The following is a 22,117-nucleotide window of genomic DNA, read 5'->3' on the forward strand; positions in this document are numbered from 1 at the left end:
CACCTCAGGCCCTGACTGACCGTGACTATGGACTCCTCGGATGATTCTTTCAGTGGGAGCTTACTTATAATTCACTGCTGTAACTTTTAGAGCGCTGCCTCAGAAATCTTTGATCAGCCGTCTGCTGCCTGGTCTTCATACGCTGCATCATCACAACAACCACAGGTCTAGCTTATGCATTATTTAAAAGGACCTACAAAATAATTGACACCTCTGAGTTTGCAAGATACTTAAATTAGTACCTGATTATAGTGGCCATGCACATAGCTGTATTATTTTTGTGTTGCTGTGACAGATTAGCAGAGCTGTCAGCTCTGCGTCACTCACTTTAATGAGTGATTCACTTCTGAAGTTCATATTAGGTAGTTGTATAAAGGACCTGGTTGTTGGTGTCTTTTGTGAACACTTAGAGAAGTTGTACTTTCAAAATTCAAAACACGACCCTATTATACATTGTCATGTCGTGTCATGTAAAGGGGGCCTTATTTGCAGACTTCACTCTAAAACATTATTGTGTTGTAAGTGAAGTGTTACACTCTTCACTTTATGTCTCCTTTTTCACACAGTTTTGACTTTGTGACTGATCTTCTCCTCGATTGTGTTTTGGTTTTGCTTTATTTTTCATTAAATTTAGATTTATTCACTCTGAAGCGAGATGTTCAATAACCTCCTCTATATTTCATTTTGTGCTAGCTCTACAGGGAACAGATATGCAAAACCTATATTTTAATACAAATGTCCAGGAGTGATCTCACTCTTGGTATTATTCTTGGTTGATCACCTTGAAAACATACACAAAGTGAAAGTGCATTCTCCTTGCATGAGCATGTAATTTAGCTTGTTTTATATTAATTATCAGGCCCATGGTAAGACCTCTTTTAATTTAATTTCACGAGGGGTTACAAACCTATTAAGATGCTTGTCCTCCAGTTGGCAGCACTATGTGACACGGTAAATGAATTGCTCCTGACAGGATCATTTCCACGTATGACAAAAATAGCATATGTGCTTATTTCATATGGGTAATCACTTAATTGGTCAGTATTGTCTATAGTTCTTTCTGGCTAAGAGGGCCAGTTCTATCCTGGAGGCTCCGCTGTAGACCATCGAGGAGGTGAATGAGAGGAGGATCCTGGCAAAAGCTGGAATCCATCATAGACAATGCCTCTCATCCCCTCCACCACACTGTGGAAGCATTGACCCGCTCCTTCAGTGGCAGACTACCACAGGTCATGCAGATATGCAGCTGTGAGTTTTTCAACAGCACAAACTGAATGTGTCAATACCACTGCCCTGGTATTTACAGTGAACTACTGTAAATATTGCAAATATTACTGCTTCTACAGTGTATTTTTCCCGCATCTTGATCCCTTATATTTCTGTGTCTATATACATATATATTTATCTAATTATCTTTTTATATATACATAATCTATTTTCTGTGTGCAACTCTCCTGTCTTTAACTATTTTTTGGAATGAGGACCAGTGCTGTGATGACCAAATTTCCCCATGTGGGATTGATCCGATCCAATCTAATCTAATTTAATTTAATTTAATCAAATCTAATCTAATCCAATCTAACTTCATAATGTATTGAAAGCAGTAATGAGAGTCGAAGCACAACATTAATGCCATTCTCTGAGCTCACCACAGAGTTTCTGAAGGGATTTCTCGGAGTAGGTCTCTCGGTCACAGCCCTTTCCGATGTGGCTGGTTTGCAGCTCCACTGTGGTCCTGACGGAGGACAGCGGGCCGCCGCATGTCTCCAGGTGCATCTTGGGAAAGAGCTGCTTACTGCCGGTCCCAGGCTCGTAGTCCACTCTCTTATTCCAACCTGAAAAAAAGACAGAGGCAAAGCCAAGATGTAGTACAATGCTTTGAAATATATATATATATAGATTTAAATGACTAAAAGGTCCTTTAATTCTTTATTGTACAAGTGACCGTATTTGTTCATTTCATTGTATTGACTTGTCACTTCTGATATCAAAATTTGATATCACATATCACCATCCAGATAGACAATAAACTGGAAGAAGATTGAAGCCCTTTATAGGAAGGGCCAGAGCCACCTCTTTTTTTTTTTTAGGAAAAGGCTGAGGTCCTTCAACATCTGCCGCACTATACTGAAGGTGTTATGATTCTGTGGTGGCGAACGCTGTCGTCTACAGTATGCTGTTGCATGCTGGGGCAGCAGGCTGAGGGTGGCCGACATCAACAGGCTCAACAAACTCATCAGAAAGACCAGTGACGTGGTGAGGGTGGAGATGGACTGTGTGCAGGTGGTCTCAGAGAAGAGGATCCTGTCCGAACTGAGGTCCATCCATGAAGCAAAACAAATTCAAACTTAATAAAATGTACTTTCTGTCAGTTTCACAGGGTTTATTAAACTGGTGTGTGTGTGTGTGTGTGTGTGTGTGTGTGTGTGTGTGTGTGTGTGTGTGTGTGTGTGTGTGTGTGTGTGTGTAAGATGAATAACGCAATCGCGGCAACTTAATGGAAAATATTATATTTGACGGTTGTAGCCATTTCACCACAGCTATAAATTGGAAAAATGGGTACTATTATATATTTTAAAGTATATATTTGTATTTCATTTAAAAAAAAAGATTAATAACAATTATTATTATTATTATTATTATTATTATTATTATTATTATTATTACTATCATCATCATCATTAACTTTACTGGGTTGTGAGTTTGTGTTTATTATATTTATAGTTTTGTTAAAAAACGTTTTTCATTATGTTAAATTTTAGTCCTATTTTGTTATTACTATTTGCTTTGTGTTTGTCCTTGTTTTTTTTGTTGGCTTTTATATTTTGCCTGCTTATCACTGTTCATTGAACGGAACTCATTTTGCTATACAAATAAAGCTAGTGTGACTGATTGCAATCATCAGTGAATCTGTGCGTAATTATATCTGTTTATAAACAGCTTAGTATAAACTGTTTTCTCTTGTTTTGAACAGACAGCACAATGATCCACATCAGTTATTTTATAATAATTCAATCAACTGGTCAATAAAATACACTGTCAGATACTGTTCATATTATATGTATTGTTTTCACTGTGTACAGATGAGTAGAAGTGATAAACTCAAGGATCTATTGTTCTGTGTAAAACCACCAGCTCCATGCCGATTATCATCTAGAGTAATATCAGCCTTTGAAAAGCCAAGATATGTTGCAGATCTTATTGCATGTTTTCCACCTCATTTTGTCTATTTAGACGGGCATCACAACAAGACACCGTTTCCAATTTGTCACCATCACCAGTAGTTCTGGCATCGCACCTCAATATCCTCCCGGCAGAATGTGGCCCGGCTACTGAAATTGCTGCATTGTTGCTGGAGCGCGGTGCAGTTACCTGCATTAGCAGCAATAGTTATCACGCTGTCACTGTCCGTCCTGTCAGTTGTGAATTGTTTTTTTTGTTGCTTTTTTTTTTTGCTCAGAAAGGCTGTTAGTCTGTGGGCTGGTGGTGTTCTCACTTTTTACGATTTTCCAGCTTTTGTGGTGTGAATTTATGTCCATCTCAGGGAAAGTGAGAGAATAAACTGCAAAAATCGGTTTTGTTAAAATCAGCCCATCCCCCTCATTTTCTCAGCTTTGAAGCAGAGCATCCAGCAGATTTTTGAAAGCTGTTTTACACAGATTCCCAACATTTGTTGAGTCAGATGTCTCTCATAGTAGCTACCTTCCAATCCCAGTCATCCAACAACACCTCTGGATCATCCCTGATGGAGATGCACCACCACAGAATCAGGCCCTGTTTACATAACATTTACAGCTGAAAATGCATTGTTTTTGCATTTTCGTGACAGGACAAAATTTGGAAAACAATGTCTGTTTACACAGAAACGGTACTATCACCGACAACAATGTAGATAGCGCGTCGGGTGTCAAGTCGATGAAGGTGATCGTTGTTCTAATGAAAACGCATGCAGAGAAAAATATGCTCTAAACCGTATCAATGGCGAGTACACAGACATTCATATGGAGAGGAGATGAAATTGAATTGCTGTTATAGTGACTCTCAACTATAAAACTACCAAGTCCCAGGAGAATATGGACTGGGACTCATGACACTCTGGAGTCTGCCATTGTTGTTACTGTCCATCTACTCGGACATGTGCAAAATAACTATTTACTACAGTCGTGGTGCACATGCACAGTAGCAGCATTTTCATAAAGGGACATTTTCCACCATCGACACAGAGAAGGAATCAGTGTTTTCAAGAAGTTCTGTTTTTAGTGGCTCCAAGCACCATTCTTGTGTAAATGGACGACAAAAATGCTAAAGTTTTCCGCTTTGACCTTGTCTTATGACTGGGGCCTTAAATAGTTTTACAATTTTCAACCTTCCCATTATATAAATGCTGCTTACGGACACCACCAAGTTCTTCTCCAGGAGAAGAAGACGGCTCTCTGTTGTTCACCGACACGTTAAATCTGCCACATTCACTCGCATCACGCTCTCACCACCTTGTACTCCGACACACACGCGCACATCTATTTTGTAGTTGATGTTACGTCCTCCAGACTGCAGCCGGTTTGGGCCACTGCAGCGCGGTTACTATGGGATTGACAGTAGCTGTGATGAAAATAGGCACAAACAATGGCTGTGTGTAGAATAAAACCACAGCAGATACAAAACACTCACACGTCTTTGCGAATACGCTCACAAAGCAGGCACACAGTTTTTATACGCGTTTGTCCTCACACTTGTTGATTGCACTCTTTATGCAGCATCATTTTATTCCATGGTTGATGGCTTGTCAAGTATTGGCTTCTATAAACTGCAGATGCCCCACAGCGTAAGACCTTCAATAACAGCAATGAATGCAGGTTTTATACAGTCTTAGTAGATTTTATAATACCAAGGTTACATTTAGGCACAACAACTTTTTCAAGTATTAATGTTTATAGCGTATTGTTACCATTTTTGTGTGGTTTGATTGGAGAAAGAAATAACAGTGCCCACTATTGGCCTTACATTAAAACTACAGTTTCCAGCATTTGCTTTTTACTGTGTAAATGGACATTGTTTTCAAAACATTGCTGTGCAAATGCAAAATCTTTCTGAAACAAAAACGCAAAAACATTTCTCCCTTGAAACGTTGTCGTGTAAACGGGCTCTTAGAGAAAACTACCGTCCCCTATTTGCATTGCTTTCATTTCTTGTCGGCGCAAAGTGTTTAAGCAAACCTCCCAGAAATGAATCTCAAACACTGACTGGATCTTAGTTCTTCCAGTAATAGTTTGGTGACATCCACTACGCTCATTTACATTGTGACTAATATTCTGTACTCAAACATCTTTAAAAAAAAAAAAAAAAGATTAAAAGAATCTAAATCTTCTGCGTCACCCATTAAATCCTGTCAGCTTTGAGCCCAGCAAAACTTTGACTGTTTTGGATCTGAATTTCCTTCTTTGCTCCTGTCATACTTACTACAGCCACCAGAGGTTTCAATATGGATATACTGTATATGGATATAGATCTTGACATAACGATCGCAATCAATCTAAAACAGGTATGAACATAATGATCTTCTTTGTGTTTTGCCACATGTAAAGTATTTGAAGTCGAGTTAAAATCAGAGGTTGCATATTTCCAGTTCCCTGCAATGGGGGTGAAGTGATTAGCACTCGCACCTCACAATGTGATTACCCTGGTTCGATACCAGGCTTGGTGCCTTACTGTGTAGAGTTTGCACGTTCTCCCTGTGCATTGGGGGGTTTTCTTTTATTTCCTCCCAACGTGCATGGACATGCGTATCGTCTCAACTGGTGTGGTTTGTCTTTGCCCTGTGATTGAGTCGCAAACTGCACAGGTAAAACCCATTGTCATGTAATGAAAAGAGAACGTTGCTGTATTTACTACTCCAGCAGTCTCGGAGCACATCCACACAATCAGTCATATTCACCCATTTATGCACACACTCATTCACCAATGGAAATGGCCCCTGGGAGCACTTTGGGTTCATTGTTGGTCATGAAGGTGTGATGATTCGTGGCACCTGATTTACGTATAGCACACGTTTACATTTAAACTCACAAGTTTTTAATATAGGTAAGCGAATTAAGATTACTCACATATCTGTCTACCAAATATAAAGTTGAATCTAGTAAGTTGGTTTTGTATGGATGTTTTTCTGGGTGTAGTATTTGCTTGGAAAACAACATCCCTCATAGGTAATGCTATTAAAATGGCCTGTCAGTGACTGGCTGCCTGCCTGCCTGCCTGTGTTGGCGGTAAAGACATGGATAAAGATACAAGATAAGGAGTGAAATGACTTAAGGAATGAGGATTAATGAGTGGAGGACGGCACCCAAATTTAAATATGTGAGAAAGATTTCTATTGATTTTGGGAAAGAGTGACGTTGGATTATATACAGGAAATAGTTCAAGTCATTCAAGTGGTAGCATATCTATGAGCTCATTTACACCTGGCATCACCATGTATTTTGGGTGGTCAGCTCATGATCCTCTGGCTCCACCGCTCACCGGGAGGACAACGTCCAGGACTTTGACGTGACGTCCCCGTACAGAAACCCCCTCCCAGGGTCATGACCTTGAGCATTTTGAGCATAATGGCCTCATGCATTCAATAGAGTGTAATTCCACCAAGCAGGATACTGGCAGAGAAGCAGAGTTTTCACTGTGAAAGTCTTTATCTGCTCATGCCAATGACTGGCTGATAACGTCTTGAATCCCTAATGAAAACGGACAAGCCTTAAGAATTCAAGTCATTAAAAGCCACACGGGTCAAGAGTTTCTTGAGGTATAAAAGGCATGTTCGAGTTCCCCCAACTGCTATCAGAGCTGCAGGTTAGTGCTCTTGTTTTTCAGATTAATTTCCTCAACTCCCCCATGTGCATTCATCTTTTCCTCTGGCTCTCTCAGCCTTTGCCACCATTCATTGTGAGTGGGAAGCTCCGGTCAACGATCGCACACATATATCCTTCTAGCTTTGTCTTTGTATGTTTGAAGGAATTGCCCCCCCCCCCCCCCCCCCACTGCAATACACATGATGAGCATAAACAAGAGTTGTTTGGTGCCCTGCCCTCGGATGTAATGTGGAAAGAAGGGCTCGATGGTGGAAATCTCAGTATGCGTGGGAGTATCATATTGTGAAAGCCAATCACAGGACTGAGTACAGTAATAGATGTTGTTTCACACACATATCTGAATCTGCGGTGGTTACTCAACCACTGAAAGAAGAGAAGTAATACAGATACACTCAGCCAACAGACAAGAACAGTTTAGTCATATTTACATATCTGAGGTTGAGATAAGACCCGAGCAAACCTCCTCATAATGCTGATTAACGGAAAGGATAAGGAAATACCTTGCAGCAACATGCATGCCGTCAAAATGTCTTCAAAATGCTTCTTCACCTTTCTTCAAGGTTATGCTCTCTGACAATAACAAGCTCAACATTGTGGTGCTTTCTGTCACTGTGGTATTTCCCGCGGGAACTAAATCTGAAGCGTTCTTATGTCTGTTATTTCAGCCTTTTGACCATTTACGACATAAAGGTGCAGCATTATTCCCGCTTGGACCTAACGGACAGTTTTTGTTCTCCAGAACTAAAAGCCTCCCATAAAAGCAGTGAGTAAGTACAGCATAAGGTTAATATTTGCTGCAGGGGAATAAAACCAATTCAATTTACTCAAGTAAAATGGGGAAGTATTTGGATCTGCTCAAGTACTTTCATCGTCTAGTATTTTATGATGCTATAATGGTAAGATTTTATAGGGAAAACTTTCATCTTTACTTTACAAGATTCACGTTTATATAGGTACAAATGGAGTGAACTTGGTGTATCCTGTATAGTGACTTGCTGCGTTTGAAATATCAAAGTGCTTTCTCCTGCGTTCACACACCACACCCTGGGTAAAGGGGCAAAAGAAAAGGTGCAGGAGCTTCAGTAAGCTGATGAACACATCCACCAGCATTTGGCTTTGCTGTAATGTTTTGGCTAATGAGAGACTGGCCAAGATTTCCAGACATTCTTATCTCTGGGAATAAGACATTCAGATGCCCTGTTCGAGAAACTAGACAGTTTCTACAGTCCAGACAGTTGTGGTAAAACAAGTTGAGCAGAACTGTCAGACAATAAGAGGGATTGGTTATGCAGCCATTCTGGACGTCATAACTCGATTCCCTGAAATGAGTCAATTTACCACGTCGTGCCACATAGATGATCTGTGTGTGCTAGACAAGAACAAAGATGGTAGAAATATACAAATAGGATTTCAAGATGCATGAAAAAAAAAAAAAACACACACACATTTTCCTACCACAGTTCTGCGCCCGGCACAATAACCTGCAGCCAGGCATTTATTTCATTGTTTCACTCTTTCTGCACACGAGGCTCAGCCATCATAAAATGGTTTATTTTAAGGTTGACCGGCATGTATGAAGCTGTAGGTTCCTGTAGAGCCACTGCTGAGCTGCATTTGTGTCCCTGCTAAATAATGTCGTCCTATTTAAGAGACTCGGCTGGACACTGCTGCCACTGCTGTGACCGCTAACAGGTGCAAAGACTAAAAACAGAATTAATAAAAAACAAAAACAACAGAAGTCCTACATGGGCTGAAGAAAGGAGCACAAACATTGCAGGATTCAGCTACATGGGTACAGTGACACTTCCTGCTCTAAAGCTGTAGCTGTGTTCAAATCAGTGCGCGTTTGATAGGGAGCTAATTGCTCACTATTGAGTGATGTGCTTGCCTTGACATACGCTGAACAGAACTCACATGGAGGACCCACGAGCTCCTCTCAATGTGAATAATAGAGCAGGAAGACGAGAGACAGAGGAAGCTGCTCAGACATAAGGAAAAGATCACAAAGTTGGCTCATGAATAGAGAGGAGCACCATCCACACAAAGACTATGATCAATAGAAAAAGTGTGTTTTCATATGAGCGTGTTCAACTGTATGTGATCGTCATATCTTGCACACTGTAAGTTAATAGCTGCATTATTACTGAGGAGAGGTTCCTGCTGTCAGCCTATTAGAAATCATTCATTTCTAATCATACTGCATGGGAATCTTGCCATTATTGTGTTTCCACCACATCTGACTTGACTCTTACTGATACAATTTTAAAGCATAATGGTTATTATTAGGGCCATTCTAACCTAGTTACAGGCTGCATCACTGGTCACAGTCAGCCATTAAAGTAGGCTAAGGACAAGCTATGACCTAATTGCATAATAGTCTGTTTTTTGGATGGTATTTTTGATGTTCAACCCAATGAGACCTTTTCCTCAAGACAATTGGACACGTCATATGTGCATTTTTTTAAGATCAAAATTGAATCCATTCTACTAAATAATCTCAGCAAGGACACATGTCTGAAAAGTAAAAAACTGCAGGCAGTAGCAATGAAATTTAAGGATTTCTCATTAGAAAGTAGTTGTTGATCAGCTCTAAGGCGTTGGGTGTCATTCCCATTTAGGAGTGATTACCAAGCGTACAGCAGCAGTCATTTTTGCCAGTTTTTACAGCAGATAAAAAAAATAAAGTGGTACAAAATAAAAGATATTTCAAGAATAATGTGGCCATTCCACTTTTTTTTTTAAATGACAAAAACAACATTTAGCAACAATGACAAGTATTGTATGTTATTAAGACGATCACAATGAGAGTCTTGAGTGTGTTATTAGGGCAAAAAAGAGACATTTTACTTGTACTGAGAAGTCTGTAAACATTTTTGTCAGATGGTGAGAACATTGCTCTTTTCATAATACTACATTGGCCTTAGGATTTTACATGTGTGATGACATCCAGTTCATTACGCTGATATGATCAGAGTAGAAATGCAGGAATTACTGCAGACCATCGCTGAATTCTTGTCAGTTATTTTAAAATGCAAGATCTTGACTCTCGTCAACCTCAGGCTCCCAGAAAAGGATTTGAGTACAAGACACAAGACTTAAAGTTCCTAAAAATGGGCAAATAATCATCAGTCAGCCATATGTTTAAATGAGGGTATTTCAGATGAAAAATTTGGCCTACGAGTTCGACAGCTTCTTCTCAGAGTATGAACTGTTGGCTGGTTGACGTCAAAGCCCAACGTTTCTTCTTGTTCTTATGACTTGATTTTAACCTGGAATCAAATAATTACTCTGTTCTATGTTTGAGATGCTTTTTATGTTCATTTGTTCAACATGAATACTAGAACTCATTGTTTGATCATTGAGAGACATTTTTTTTTCCCTTTATTCTTCACACATTTCCTTCCTGCGTATCCACGGCTGCACACGTGCAAACATTCGAGTGAGGTGGGTTTCCATCATCTTCCCCTCAGATACTGGGGGTAAAAAGCAGAGACGTTGTGAGGGACGGGAAGATGGATAGAGGTGCTTAAGAAAATGATGCATCATCACACTTTCACGCTGTTCCCTGTCCCTGGAGGGTGGGGAAGAGTGTGTGCGCACGTGTATGTGTGTGTGTGTGTGTGTGTGTGTGTGTGTGTGTGTGTGTGTGTGTGTGTGTGTGTGTGTGTGTGTGTGTGTGTGTGTGTGTGTGTGTGTGCGTGTGTCATCACAAAGTTTTTTTTGCCTTTTAGTGTGTATGTAGATGAGTGCATGTGTAAGATGATGGCTTTGAGAATACTGTGTGTGCATATGTGAAAATGCTGACACCACACTTTAAGTACTGAGTGGGGAGGGGGGGGTCACCATTACTCATCTTAGCCATCAGTAGGAAAGCCGATTTCCATTGAAGAAAGCACCTCACAATTTTTATTTCTCCTTTTCCTCTCCACCTCTGTCCTCTTACATCTCCCCAAACTTCCGAGTGCCATCGTTCTGATTCCACTTCTTCTTTCCAGGCTCGTCCCCTCTGTCTCCTAGCGAACCCCCCCCCCCCCCCCCCACCCGGAAAGCCTTCATTTCAATGCTTTCATGCATGCTCTTTGTGCACCCTAAGAGATACGTTTAGTTTTCCTTGAGTGCACAGACAGCTCGTCCTTGTTTTGCTGGAGCACAACACTTACAGCAGAAAAAATGGAGGCCTTATAAAAGGCGGTGGCTCCTAAAATAAAATTGACAAGACAAAACATGTAAAAGAAAAAAAAAGAAAATGTAATTGTGCCTTCAATTCATTTATCTTTGGCATGATAGCAAAAAGTATACATCTGGATAAAGGCAGACCTCTGAAAACCTGGTAACCTTGGTAATACTGCAGACCTTGTACTTTAAGTTATGAGTGCTCCATAATTGTCATGTTTGAAGACATCATGGCTCAGTGACCTTTCTCATCTCTAAAATGAACAGTTAGTGTTAGACATTTCAGAAATTCATGGATATGCTGAAAAGTAACATATGGGGGAAAAAGCGCCCCCTACAGGACAACTGGATGCTGTTAATATTACCGGATATAGGTGATGCATTATGCGGTCCGCCAATCTTGAATTGTCACACGCAACTTATTTGCCATTTATACAACATTTCGAGTGAAAAGTATAATGTTTGCATTTTCATTTCACATGGCAACGTTTTGAAAACGATGTCTGTTTATACAAAAACAGCAGAAAAAGGCACTTAACAATAGTCAGTACACGGACATTGACAAGGACAAATGACCAAGTTGGATTGCTATTATGTGTGACTAAAGTATAAAACTACCAAGTAACAGGAGACTATGGATTGGGGGGGGGGATTCATGCCACTTGGAAGGCTGCCATTGTTGTTAATGTGGATCTACTGCCGCATGTGCAGGAGAACTACTTACTACAGCTGTGGTGCATACATGCAGTAACGGCGCACCTAAACAAAAGAACAAAAGTAAAAGAGAAAATTGCAAGATGAAATTTTGATGTTTAATTTAATTTGATAAAGACAATTTATTTTCCTGGAATGTAAAACTGTCCATGTTAGAAGGGGTTGTTGAATCCTTGAGGGTGGTTGGAATAGAAAGACAGATTTCACAGGTGTGATTGCATACAATTTAATCTTCATGAGTTTATAAAGAAAATATTTTTGAAGTGACAATATTCATATCTTAATAAACATACACACAGTAATGTGTACTCTACCTTCAGAATATTTTGTATACACATCGCGGCTGATTAAGTTTAATTATATTTTTGAGGCATAAGTGTTTTAGAGCATGAGAGAATCTGACAGGCTGACAAAAAGTATGTAGGTACTGTATATATAAATGCATATTAAATATTTACATTTACTCTATATGCAGCCCTGAATGGGAATAGATTTAATACAAATGTCTTTGAAACCAAGTTACAAAACATTTGCTGTGGCTACATTTAAAACTACACAGCAAGACAATGATATAAATTCACAGCATCACACTGTGAACACCTGAGGTGACTGAAACATGTCTTTCAGCACAGTCCTACAAACTCTTTAATGAGATAATTTCAAATAAAATGACAGCAGTTCTTTCTGTGGGAGGCCTCCTCAAGGACCCCCGATCTGATGGCTCGAATAAATGTTAATTCATTTGAGTGTAGTGCGAAAGGTAATATAATCGCAGGAGATTAAAGTGATAAAAACTCAGTGTTCGATAAAGTAAGATCGAAGAAAGTGCATCCTTAACTCACCTCCATTTTTTTTCTCCCACCGTTTTCATCCTGCTCATGATGGCAAGAACCACTAATACCGACACGCATCCACTATCTGCTTGTGGGAGATCCCGAGGGAATCTGAGCCTAGTTGGGATATAAGCTGTAATCCCTTCAGCATGTCAGCCTCAGGGTCTACTCTCCCCACAAAGGGGTTTAGCAAAATATGGTTGTTTAGCTTGTATCCAAAGCTCTCGGTGAAGGTTAAAATTCAACTTAACCTCAGAAATAGCTTAATGACAACAAAGCTTTCTGCTAAACGCCTACACAGTGGCAGCCTTCATTTGATGAGGTCTTGAAGTTTAATGTGCCTTTGCAAAGGTCTCGAGTCATAGTATGGTTTGTAGTTTCTCTCACTACACATCCTGCTGTTTCATCCATTTTTTTTTTCCCCCACCCCCGTCGTCTTTGGAATCTGTTTGGCTTAATGTTGCAGTCACCCTGAAGCAGAAACTCCAGTATTGCTCAGAATTGCTGAGCCCATGTCTGGTTCTGGTTCATGTATGCGGTTCCTGCTTCATGTTATGGCCTGTGGTGCTCTGTATTGACTCATTTCACATTTTCATGAAGACTCACCCTCAGGAAGAGGCATAATCCTGCCAAGTCCCGATTGTGTATATGCAGTATGCAAAGTCATTATTGTTGTCCATTGAGGGTAGTTATCGACTAGAGATTAGAAAAGCAGACTGGATTATAAATTCACAAGTTTAAATCCCACTGCTGACAGGTTGCCACTGTGGCTCCCCGAACGAGACCTCTGAACCCAACTGTTCCCCTGGGCCCATGCAGTGGCAGCCCACTGCTCCAAGGATGTATAGTTAAGGTTAACTATGAACAGGATGTGTTAAGAAGTCATTTTCCCAAGGGGATCAATAAAGTATGCTCTCTTTCGTTCTCAAGTTTTGCATCACTATGACTTACATCCGAGACATACGTCGTCTCGTTTCAGGGTCGGCAGGTAGGACCCGCAGGGTGCTTCCTACAGTGTCCTCCCCACAGAGGCCAACATCCCAGGAGCAACCACTCCAAATCCAGAGCAACTGTCAGGCTAGTGACTGCTAAATACCACGCCAAAACACAAACAAAGAGAAGGTGTGAATGGTGAGGCTCCACTGGGCACCACTAAACCGAGGTCCTCTGCAAAAACCGAAGCTGCTTAGCAAGGTGGAGGGTCGACCCAAAGGAACTGTCCCACACAAGCCATACCAAAAACTTCATTTAATTACTCACTATCCTCCCTATTAGTATGAAATTAACATTATGCCGTCTTATTATTAAAGGTAAACTACAAAAAAAGTATGCGTGTGTACAATCTTGTACTGTTCTAACCTGTTGACTGTTAAGAGTAAGGACAGAATGGGCAAGTGTCCCCAGCACAAGAATTAAACCCAAAGGATGGAAAACAAAGACAAACTGAATCTTCATCATCTAGACTAGCATTTAATAATTATATAACCAACATCATCACGGAGAGTAGAAATCTGTCACAAACCACTCTCTCTCTCTCTGTAATTACCCTGAGATAAGCTGCTGAGCTGTCCAGGGGGTATAATGCATGTGTTCATCATCAGCTGTGATCAGCTCCAACCCCACAATCCAGAGTGGGATAAAATACTCTTGAGGATGAATGGTTGAATGTTTGGTAGCTCCATTGTCACCACTCTTCTAACACTGTCATCCTATCCAGTAGTCTTTGTCCCTTTGCTCTCTACCCTATTCATTACTACTCTTCCTTCATCCGTCCCCACCCCATTCGTTCATAATCATCTTCATACTCCCTTATCCACCATTCTTTTCATCTTCATCCCTCCCCTTCTGATCATTAGTTTCAACCTCATACTACATCCTTCCTTTACCCACTCCCATTACATCCATTCATGCGCATCATATCATTCCCCTCACCTCTGTTCCATCCAGTTACGGTTATTCCTTTGCTCCCAACATGTGCTTTGGTTTCTTTTATTATTTCCTCCTTCAAGGCATCAGGGGATCTATAGCAGGCTGGTGGAGCACAAATTTAGCCGTCTTAGTCATCCATTTTCTTGTGTCCTTCAACTTCCTCTCAAACTCAACTGATAAACTGTTGAACCTATGGCCCGAAGTTTAAAAAAAAAAAAGCCTTGGTTATTCAGATTACCATATCAATTAATTTCATGGAGATCTATAAAGATATGTTTGACTGGGAGTCTTGAGAAATATTTCATATCTCCCTCCTCTCTCTGTATCTCCGATACACCCACACGTTTCCCTTTTATCCAACCATCCCTCTCCGCTGACACAATAATGTCAACCCGGGGTGTGAGGCTACTCTCTCTATCTTCTTACCCCTGCCAATGTTCATCCATCCCACCTGAAGCCAAGTGTGGAAGGTCAGAGGAGACGACCTCTGGGACAGTGTGCACATCTGAGAGTTGTGCTATAATGCAATAATGTGGACACACTGGGCTACTTACTTACAACTCGCCGTGGATGGGAAAAGAAAGAGAAACAGAGAAAATGAAAGAAACATGAACATGAGGGCGAACTGATAAGCCAGATGGCGGCATGGGAGGAAAGAGCAGAAGAGAGGATGGGAGAAGGTGGGGGCTGAATTAGACCCATGGAGGGAAGAAAAATGCAAGACAAGAGATGTGAAGGCGAGAGGGAAAGGGGGGGAAACAATGAATGTAATAAGGGAAAACAAGCTAATATCAGTGAGGGGATGAAAAGTGCAAAAGCAGCAGCCAGACAGCCTCGGTTCAAGATTAGAGAGGAGGCAAGAGGGGAGGAGGGGGCAAAAGGAAATGGGAAAGGGAAGTGCCGAGACATTTATTTTTCTTCTTTTCCGTCTTTAATTCATCCTCTTATCACAGATCAGTACCACTGGCTGCCAAAACACACACACACACACACACACACACACACACACACACACACACACACACACACACACACACACACACACACACACACACACACACACACACACACACACACACACACACACACACACACACACACACACACCCTTGTGAATGCATGGCACACTGGAGAGTGGAGCAGAAAATGCAGCTCCTCTCCTGGAGGAGGGAATTTGCCTGCGAGCTTGTGTTGATGTCAGGCACTCACTTATTATCAGGTTGGCTCGCAATTGTTCCACCAACTTCGCACTGCAAAAACGGAGTACTCACCGAGCTGTTTTAAGACGATAGGATTAGTTCCTATTTGAAAAAGTTGGATGGGTTTGTCAAAGCTGGCCCAGTGACTTTTATTGTTGTTGTTTTTGATCCTCATGAATCTACCAAAGATTTTTAGAGGAAAACACTTCCACTGATGATCTAAAAAGACACCATCAACACTCTGAGAGACCACACGTTTGAGATAATCATGTACATAATACTGTGTTGAGGTACTCCAGTAGCTTCCAGGTGTTTGTGCTTTACAATAGATTAAGGTTTTTTGGGGGGAACTTTTCTTTTTGATTGGATTAGTTTCTTGTGTCCTTCAACTTCATGACTGATTTCACTGCGATCCACAGCTTTTTCAAAAAGTGCGGTGGGCCCGCGGCTTAAGTAGGACACTCTTCAACAAAACACTAACATAGGTTATCTACTTTGTTTGTGCTACTACTTACATACTCTTCAGATACACACATCAACATCCCAGATTTAAAGAACTGTACAAAACAGCAGAATGATTTTGTTTAAAGATATCCTCGCTCATTTTTGTGCATGTATTGACCTGCACTTTATTGTTATTTGCCCATGTCCATTTTGAGTCTGTTTCTAGTTTGAGTGTTCAGGAATGGTTCATCTAAATATTTCTGCTGAGTTCTGTTAGCGCTTGTTGACTGGTTGTGATGTGCAGCAATGGTTTGATAAGTGAACTTGCACCTTCACTGGCAGAACAAACACATTTATATATTGCAGCTCAGACTTGGGAAAATAAGGTTTTATTGATTATTTGGTAGTGTCTTGTCACTGGGACATTGAATTGCGTTTCAGGTGAAACTGTGACACAATAGCTGCCAAAATGTGAGAGGACAACAAACAACAAAAAAACATTCATCTTCATCCATGTGTCTCACAGTCGTAATCTTTATCTCAAGGATGTTACATATATATTATGTTATATTGAAAAAAAAAAAAAAACTTTTTTTTATGCTGGTTGTCTTTAAAATTGTTAATCAAAACCAATATTCCAACTACTAAGTTTATTACTCTTAAACACATAAGTATTTAAGCAAGTGTTACCCTGGTCTCTTTTCTCAATAAAGTGTGAATTGTGTTTTTTTTTTTGCTTTTCAGGGTTATTCAACCACCACCCTTTTCTGTGAGTCAAGCTCCTAAGACTGACTTGTTATGAAAAACCTCCTTTAAAATGAGTAACATTGGCATGTGGTGCATACATTTTTAATAACTTCTCCCTCTTACTTTTCATATTCCAAACATCTCATTCTGTTCAGCTCTGCTTGCTGCACACATTTTCCAGGGTGACTAATCCAGCTTGTGTCTGAGGTTTTTCCTCAGATATATACACGTTTTGCTTGTTTACCTGTTGATGTGCTCAGTGCAGGTTCCTAATGTGAAGGGAGGATAGTACGATATTGTTTAAACACGACAAAGACAGCTGTTGCTGTTTGTGTTAAATATTTAGTGCAATCTTCCATCAACAAAAATGCCTACTCATCTTGTGACACCATCTTCTGCTGGTCTCATTAGGGAGGCAGAAATGCAAACACGTGTGTCGTATTGCTCTAATTATTTCCTGATAGTTTGGAAAAACTGAACTGTAATGTGAAATTCACTCTAATCGCCTTGACTGACAATACCTGTGGGGTCCGTTTTAATTTCGGCTTGTTAGACGTAAAGCAGAGGCAGTGCTGTGAGGTGTGTGCACAAAACACAGGCACACATGCCGACGGGAGGCTTGGCGCCACATTGAAAGGATGGATTTGAATATGCAGATTTCTGCTTTCATCAGTGCAACAACCCCTGTTGAAGAGAACATGAGAGAATCCAATCTTGGCTTAAGTTTTTGTGGGTAAGGTTGGCAAAACACAAAACTAGATTTTGCATTAACAATTGTAAAAGGAAAGAACCTTCAGCATCAATGGTGTCATTAGTTGCTGTTCAATGAAGTCTAAAGATAATAAACAAGGATGAATTGTTCCAAAGGGTATAAAACTTCATTTAGTTCGAGAGAAATACGCAGGACAATTTGTTCTAAATAAAGTAAATAGTTAAGTAGTTAAGTAGTTTTTCCATCCATTTTCAATACTGCTTCAATGAACTCAGGGTCAAAGGATATTGGACCCTATAAGCAAAAGCAGGCAGCTTTCAGTCATCAATTAACCTCATACACATGTTTTTTGGACTGTGCTAGGAAACAAGAATACCCCAAAACCCATGGGAGATCATGCACAGGGAGAACATGCAAACTCTGCATGAGTTACTGCTGCAATGCTACCATGACATCACTTCCTTAGAAAAACGTAGTTGTAGCATTCCAGTATATCATCCGTCCATCCATCGTCTATACTACTTCATCATGTTCAGAGTCATGGGGGGGCTAGAGCCAATCCCAGAAATCTATGGGTGGGGAAAACATGCAAACTCCACACAGAAAGACCTGGCTAGTATTTGAACCATGCAGCCCATTCCAGTGTATAATTTCATTTCAAATCAGACAAAAATAGGGATGCAATGAAGCTTCTCTTAAATAAAGAAAAACGCTGACATATTTCAAACATTAACCTCAAAGCCACAGGCAACACCATAGCAGAGCTGTGTGCCTGAGTCATAGATCAAAAAACATTTAAGTGCTATGAAGACCATCAATAAACAAAATTCCCCCTGCTATGTTAGATACTAGATTCCTCAAAGCTGTGCTGTGTTTGCTTTTAGAATGGTCTGTTAAATGGAAGGGAGTTGCAACGTTGAAAATAGCTTGACTTTCTCCACTTCCAGGTGAGATTCCAACATCAAAACTGCATTAATATTATTGTTAGAATTCATTATAAATCGTCAGCATAAAGTTGACATTTGAGAAACCTGCTACTTTACAGTAGGTCGCTGTGGTTGCAAGTTAAGAAAAGCTTGAGACATTGCAGATGTCCTTGGGTAACCTAAAGAGCTTTCATGTGATACAGTGTAAATAATGGCTGGTCTGCACCAGCATTTGATACATGAAAAATGCTCTATATTTTCCTTTCGGCAATGTTAATAATTAAAAGATATACAGTAAATATATAATATCTATTAATTATTATGACCTTTATGAGCTTTAAGGTTCATGTCAACAGTCATGGACGTTTTTGCAATAAAACTTTGCTCAACAAACCACAAATAGAGAAACATTTTGTTGTCTAAGATTGTTTGCTTTTCAGACTGCAACTGTCAAGCCACTAGGCTTAAATATTGACTACAAAAAGCCCTCTGTCAAAGTGTCTGTTGTGGAGTTGGAGACAAAGTGAGTTACACCAAATAAAACTGATAGCAATCCTATTGAATGAATAGAAGAGGCTCAACAGCAACCCATTATTAGTTCTGTGCATGTGCGTGCGTGCGTGCGTGCGTGCGTGCGTGCGTGCGTGCGTGCGTGCGTGCGTGCGTGCGTGCGTGCGTGCGTGCGTGCGTGCGTGCGTTTGGACAGTGGAGAGAAGAGAGATGGAGAGACGAGATACAACATGGACTGTAATAGTTTGAAAACTTTTAAATTGTTTTGGACCGCAGGATAGAAAAAAAGTTTGTGACAGTGCAGTTTCCTGTTGGTGAAAGGACTGTGGGGGAACTGAAAAAATATGAAGATACAAAACTGACATATTGGCTGGACAGTGGCAGAGAGCAATGACAGAAAGGGAATGGCAGCTTTCCAAGACGCTGCTACAAAGAAGCTGAGAGGAAGGGAAGCTGTCACATTTTCCAGGAAAAGGTACAAGGGAGGGGGGCAAGAAGTATGTGTTTAGAAAGAGAAAGACACAGGAAGGTGACACACATCAGCTGGACGCTACCTCAGTGAAACCCTTGGCAAGACGTGCACTTGAAGGTCAGTAAAACAACTATGTAGATTGGAAACATGATACAGAGAGACTCAACTTGTGTGACCAATAAGCAGTACTTGCTAAGGCGTCCAGAAAATACTATTCCTTGAAAAGTGTGGAACTTTTATGTGACTTCTAAGCACATAATATCGCTTAGAAGTCTAAAGAAAAAAAGAAAGGGGCACCACTCAAGGTCTCAATCCAGTTGTTTTGCAGAGACAAATTGCTTAGAAGGGCTTGAGAGTATTATTTCTAAAAGCTCCAGAAAGCTTTATGGACTAAGAAAGAATATTTACTTGGAGGTTTGCACACAACCAGATTGGGAAAATTGTACGAAGTATCTCATTTATCTCTGTAAACTGGATTAGAAGCATGATGTCCAGTGACTCAATTTTTAAACCTTTGAGCAAGTATTTATTCTTTTAATGTGTCTTGCGTTGATGTCTAACAGTCTTTCTAGACGCTGTGTACAACCTGGATGGGAAACCTGATTCCCAGTGGCACATCTCTATGCAAGATTGGTTGCATAGAGGTTTTTTCTTTTCTTTTTCAATTCTGTTGCAAACACCAGTGTGTGTACTGTGAGAATAGAAGATCAATGGAACATGAGCTGTTGTCCAACGGTCCACAAGAAGAAGGACGGGTGTCCCACTTAAACCCAAGTAAAAAGACAGAGTAAGCAGGTATCAAACTTGAGCTTGGCACATGCAAAGTGTTAACACTTAAGTTTGTTGGAGGCCATTAGCTACCCTGCCTCCATAAAGGGCCTGCGGACTCCTTGGTATTACAGGACATCACAAGGACAAACGCAGAAGGAATATCAACAATGTTAATGTTAAAAACACTTGGAACACAGAGGCTGACCTGGGTTGTCAGCTCCCCAATCGTACCTTGAGCGTGTGTCAAAGTTTCCTTCGGTAAGACGCTTGGCTCAAACCTTCTCACAATAATGTATGGCAAAACTGTGTGTGTTTATAATGAGTGAATGTGACTGATCATGTGAACCGTGCTGAGGCTGCTGCGGAAAGGGCTGCATCACCGATTCCTTAGTAACAACCAAAAGTCTCATCAACCCTGACTGGGTCACAGGAACTCGGTTTCTGACAATTTTCCAATTCAACAGATGATCTTAATATTAAAATCTGTTTTTCTACCGAGTTTCTGAAGACACCACTGAATCATTACCTCCCAAGCTAAAATGGGCCGCATGTGGGAAGTCAGTATTAGCATTTGTTTCTCTGTCTGCCAGATCAATGCAAGTCCAATATCCCCAGCTCATTTAGCTCAGTTTTGTGTTTCGACCAACTCTTTTGGGAAATATGTGGCTCCTTAGCTGTTGAATGCACCATGTTCTCCAACTAATCACAGGACAGCTGCAAACAGGTACCTGCTGCAGATGTAAACAACGCCTCTGTGAGTGTGTGCGTGCATGTCTGTACACAACAGTATAAAGTCTACACGAACCAGTATGGACTTGTGATTGGTAGGAAAACACACAGCTGAGCCCTTCTGTCTTGAGGCAGGGACCGTCGCTAATTTAAACAGACAAATGACATTTTTTAAGCACAAAAGAAAAGCATGGTTTGTGTGCTTGTGTGTATTTTTGACATTCCCACAGATGTCGGTCTTTAATACAACATCCAGTAGGCCTATTAAATATCGCCTGATCTGTGGCCATGGCATTTACTCCACCCCACCCCCTCTCTTTCTCCTTGCCCATCCTTCCTTTTATCGGCACTGCCAAACAACGCTCATAGCGGCTACTGAACTTTTATCAAGGGAAACTGTACCTGCGCCTGTGTGCACGTGTTTGTATGAACGTACCTTGCACACTGTAATTTGGGGATGGAAATCTTCAGATGAAAAAAAAAATGCAAAAAATTGATACACACACGCACACACACACACACATACTGTAAGCTAGCTTCAAAGACAGGATTACTGCTGAGAACCAACAAAATCAAAGCCCTGTGTGTGTGCGTGTGTGTGTGTGTGTGTGTGTGTGTGTGTGTGTATGTCAGTGGGAATGCGTGCATGTTGTGCACAAAAGTGGACTCATAAATACATGTCAGCAGTGCACGTGCATCTAACGAATCTATACATTCCAGAGAGAGAGAAACGGTACGCTATAAATGTACCAATACTTTCATGTTTATGACCATGTTTTTTATGTGTAACCTTCTCTGTTGTGTTTTGTTGTGTGCCGTTATACACTGTGCATCCTGTGGCTTGTCATTACTTGCTGTCTTTGTTGTTCGTATCGTCACTGCACGCCAGTAGAAAAACACAAAACAGCATGCTGCCATGTGCTGCTACCAGCGTTGTCCATTTCATCGCAAAGTGCCATGCAACTGTAAGCTGCGGGCTTCACCTTAATGCTGACCTTCACATTCAAAAATAATTCAGCTATTGCCGTCAGTGTGCAAGCATGACAGTTAATCATTTAATACAGTCTACTGAAAGCTGTTATATTGAAAGTGATGGTCACT

At 40.7% G+C, this 22,117-nt stretch overlaps 1 protein-coding gene across 1 annotated transcript in view; it reads right to left on the minus strand.

Annotated features, from left to right (window-relative positions):
- The window catches only part of LOC308107717 (calsyntenin-2-like), a gene marked incomplete at both ends in the record, with an annotated part of 319,526 nt that overhangs the window by 73,300 nt on the left and 224,109 nt on the right, over nt 1-22,117 (minus strand). Inside the window, one exon of the mRNA XM_080460204.1 lies at nt 1,650-1,835. Coding sequence (XP_080316330.1) covers nt 1,650-1,835 — 186 coding nt within the window. The remainder of the gene's footprint in view (nt 1-1,649; nt 1,836-22,117) is intronic.

Source organism: Lipophrys pholis, assembly GCF_963383615.2.
Source record: "Lipophrys pholis genome assembly, chromosome: 3".
Taxonomy (NCBI): domain Eukaryota; kingdom Metazoa; phylum Chordata; class Actinopteri; order Blenniiformes; family Blenniidae; genus Lipophrys; species Lipophrys pholis.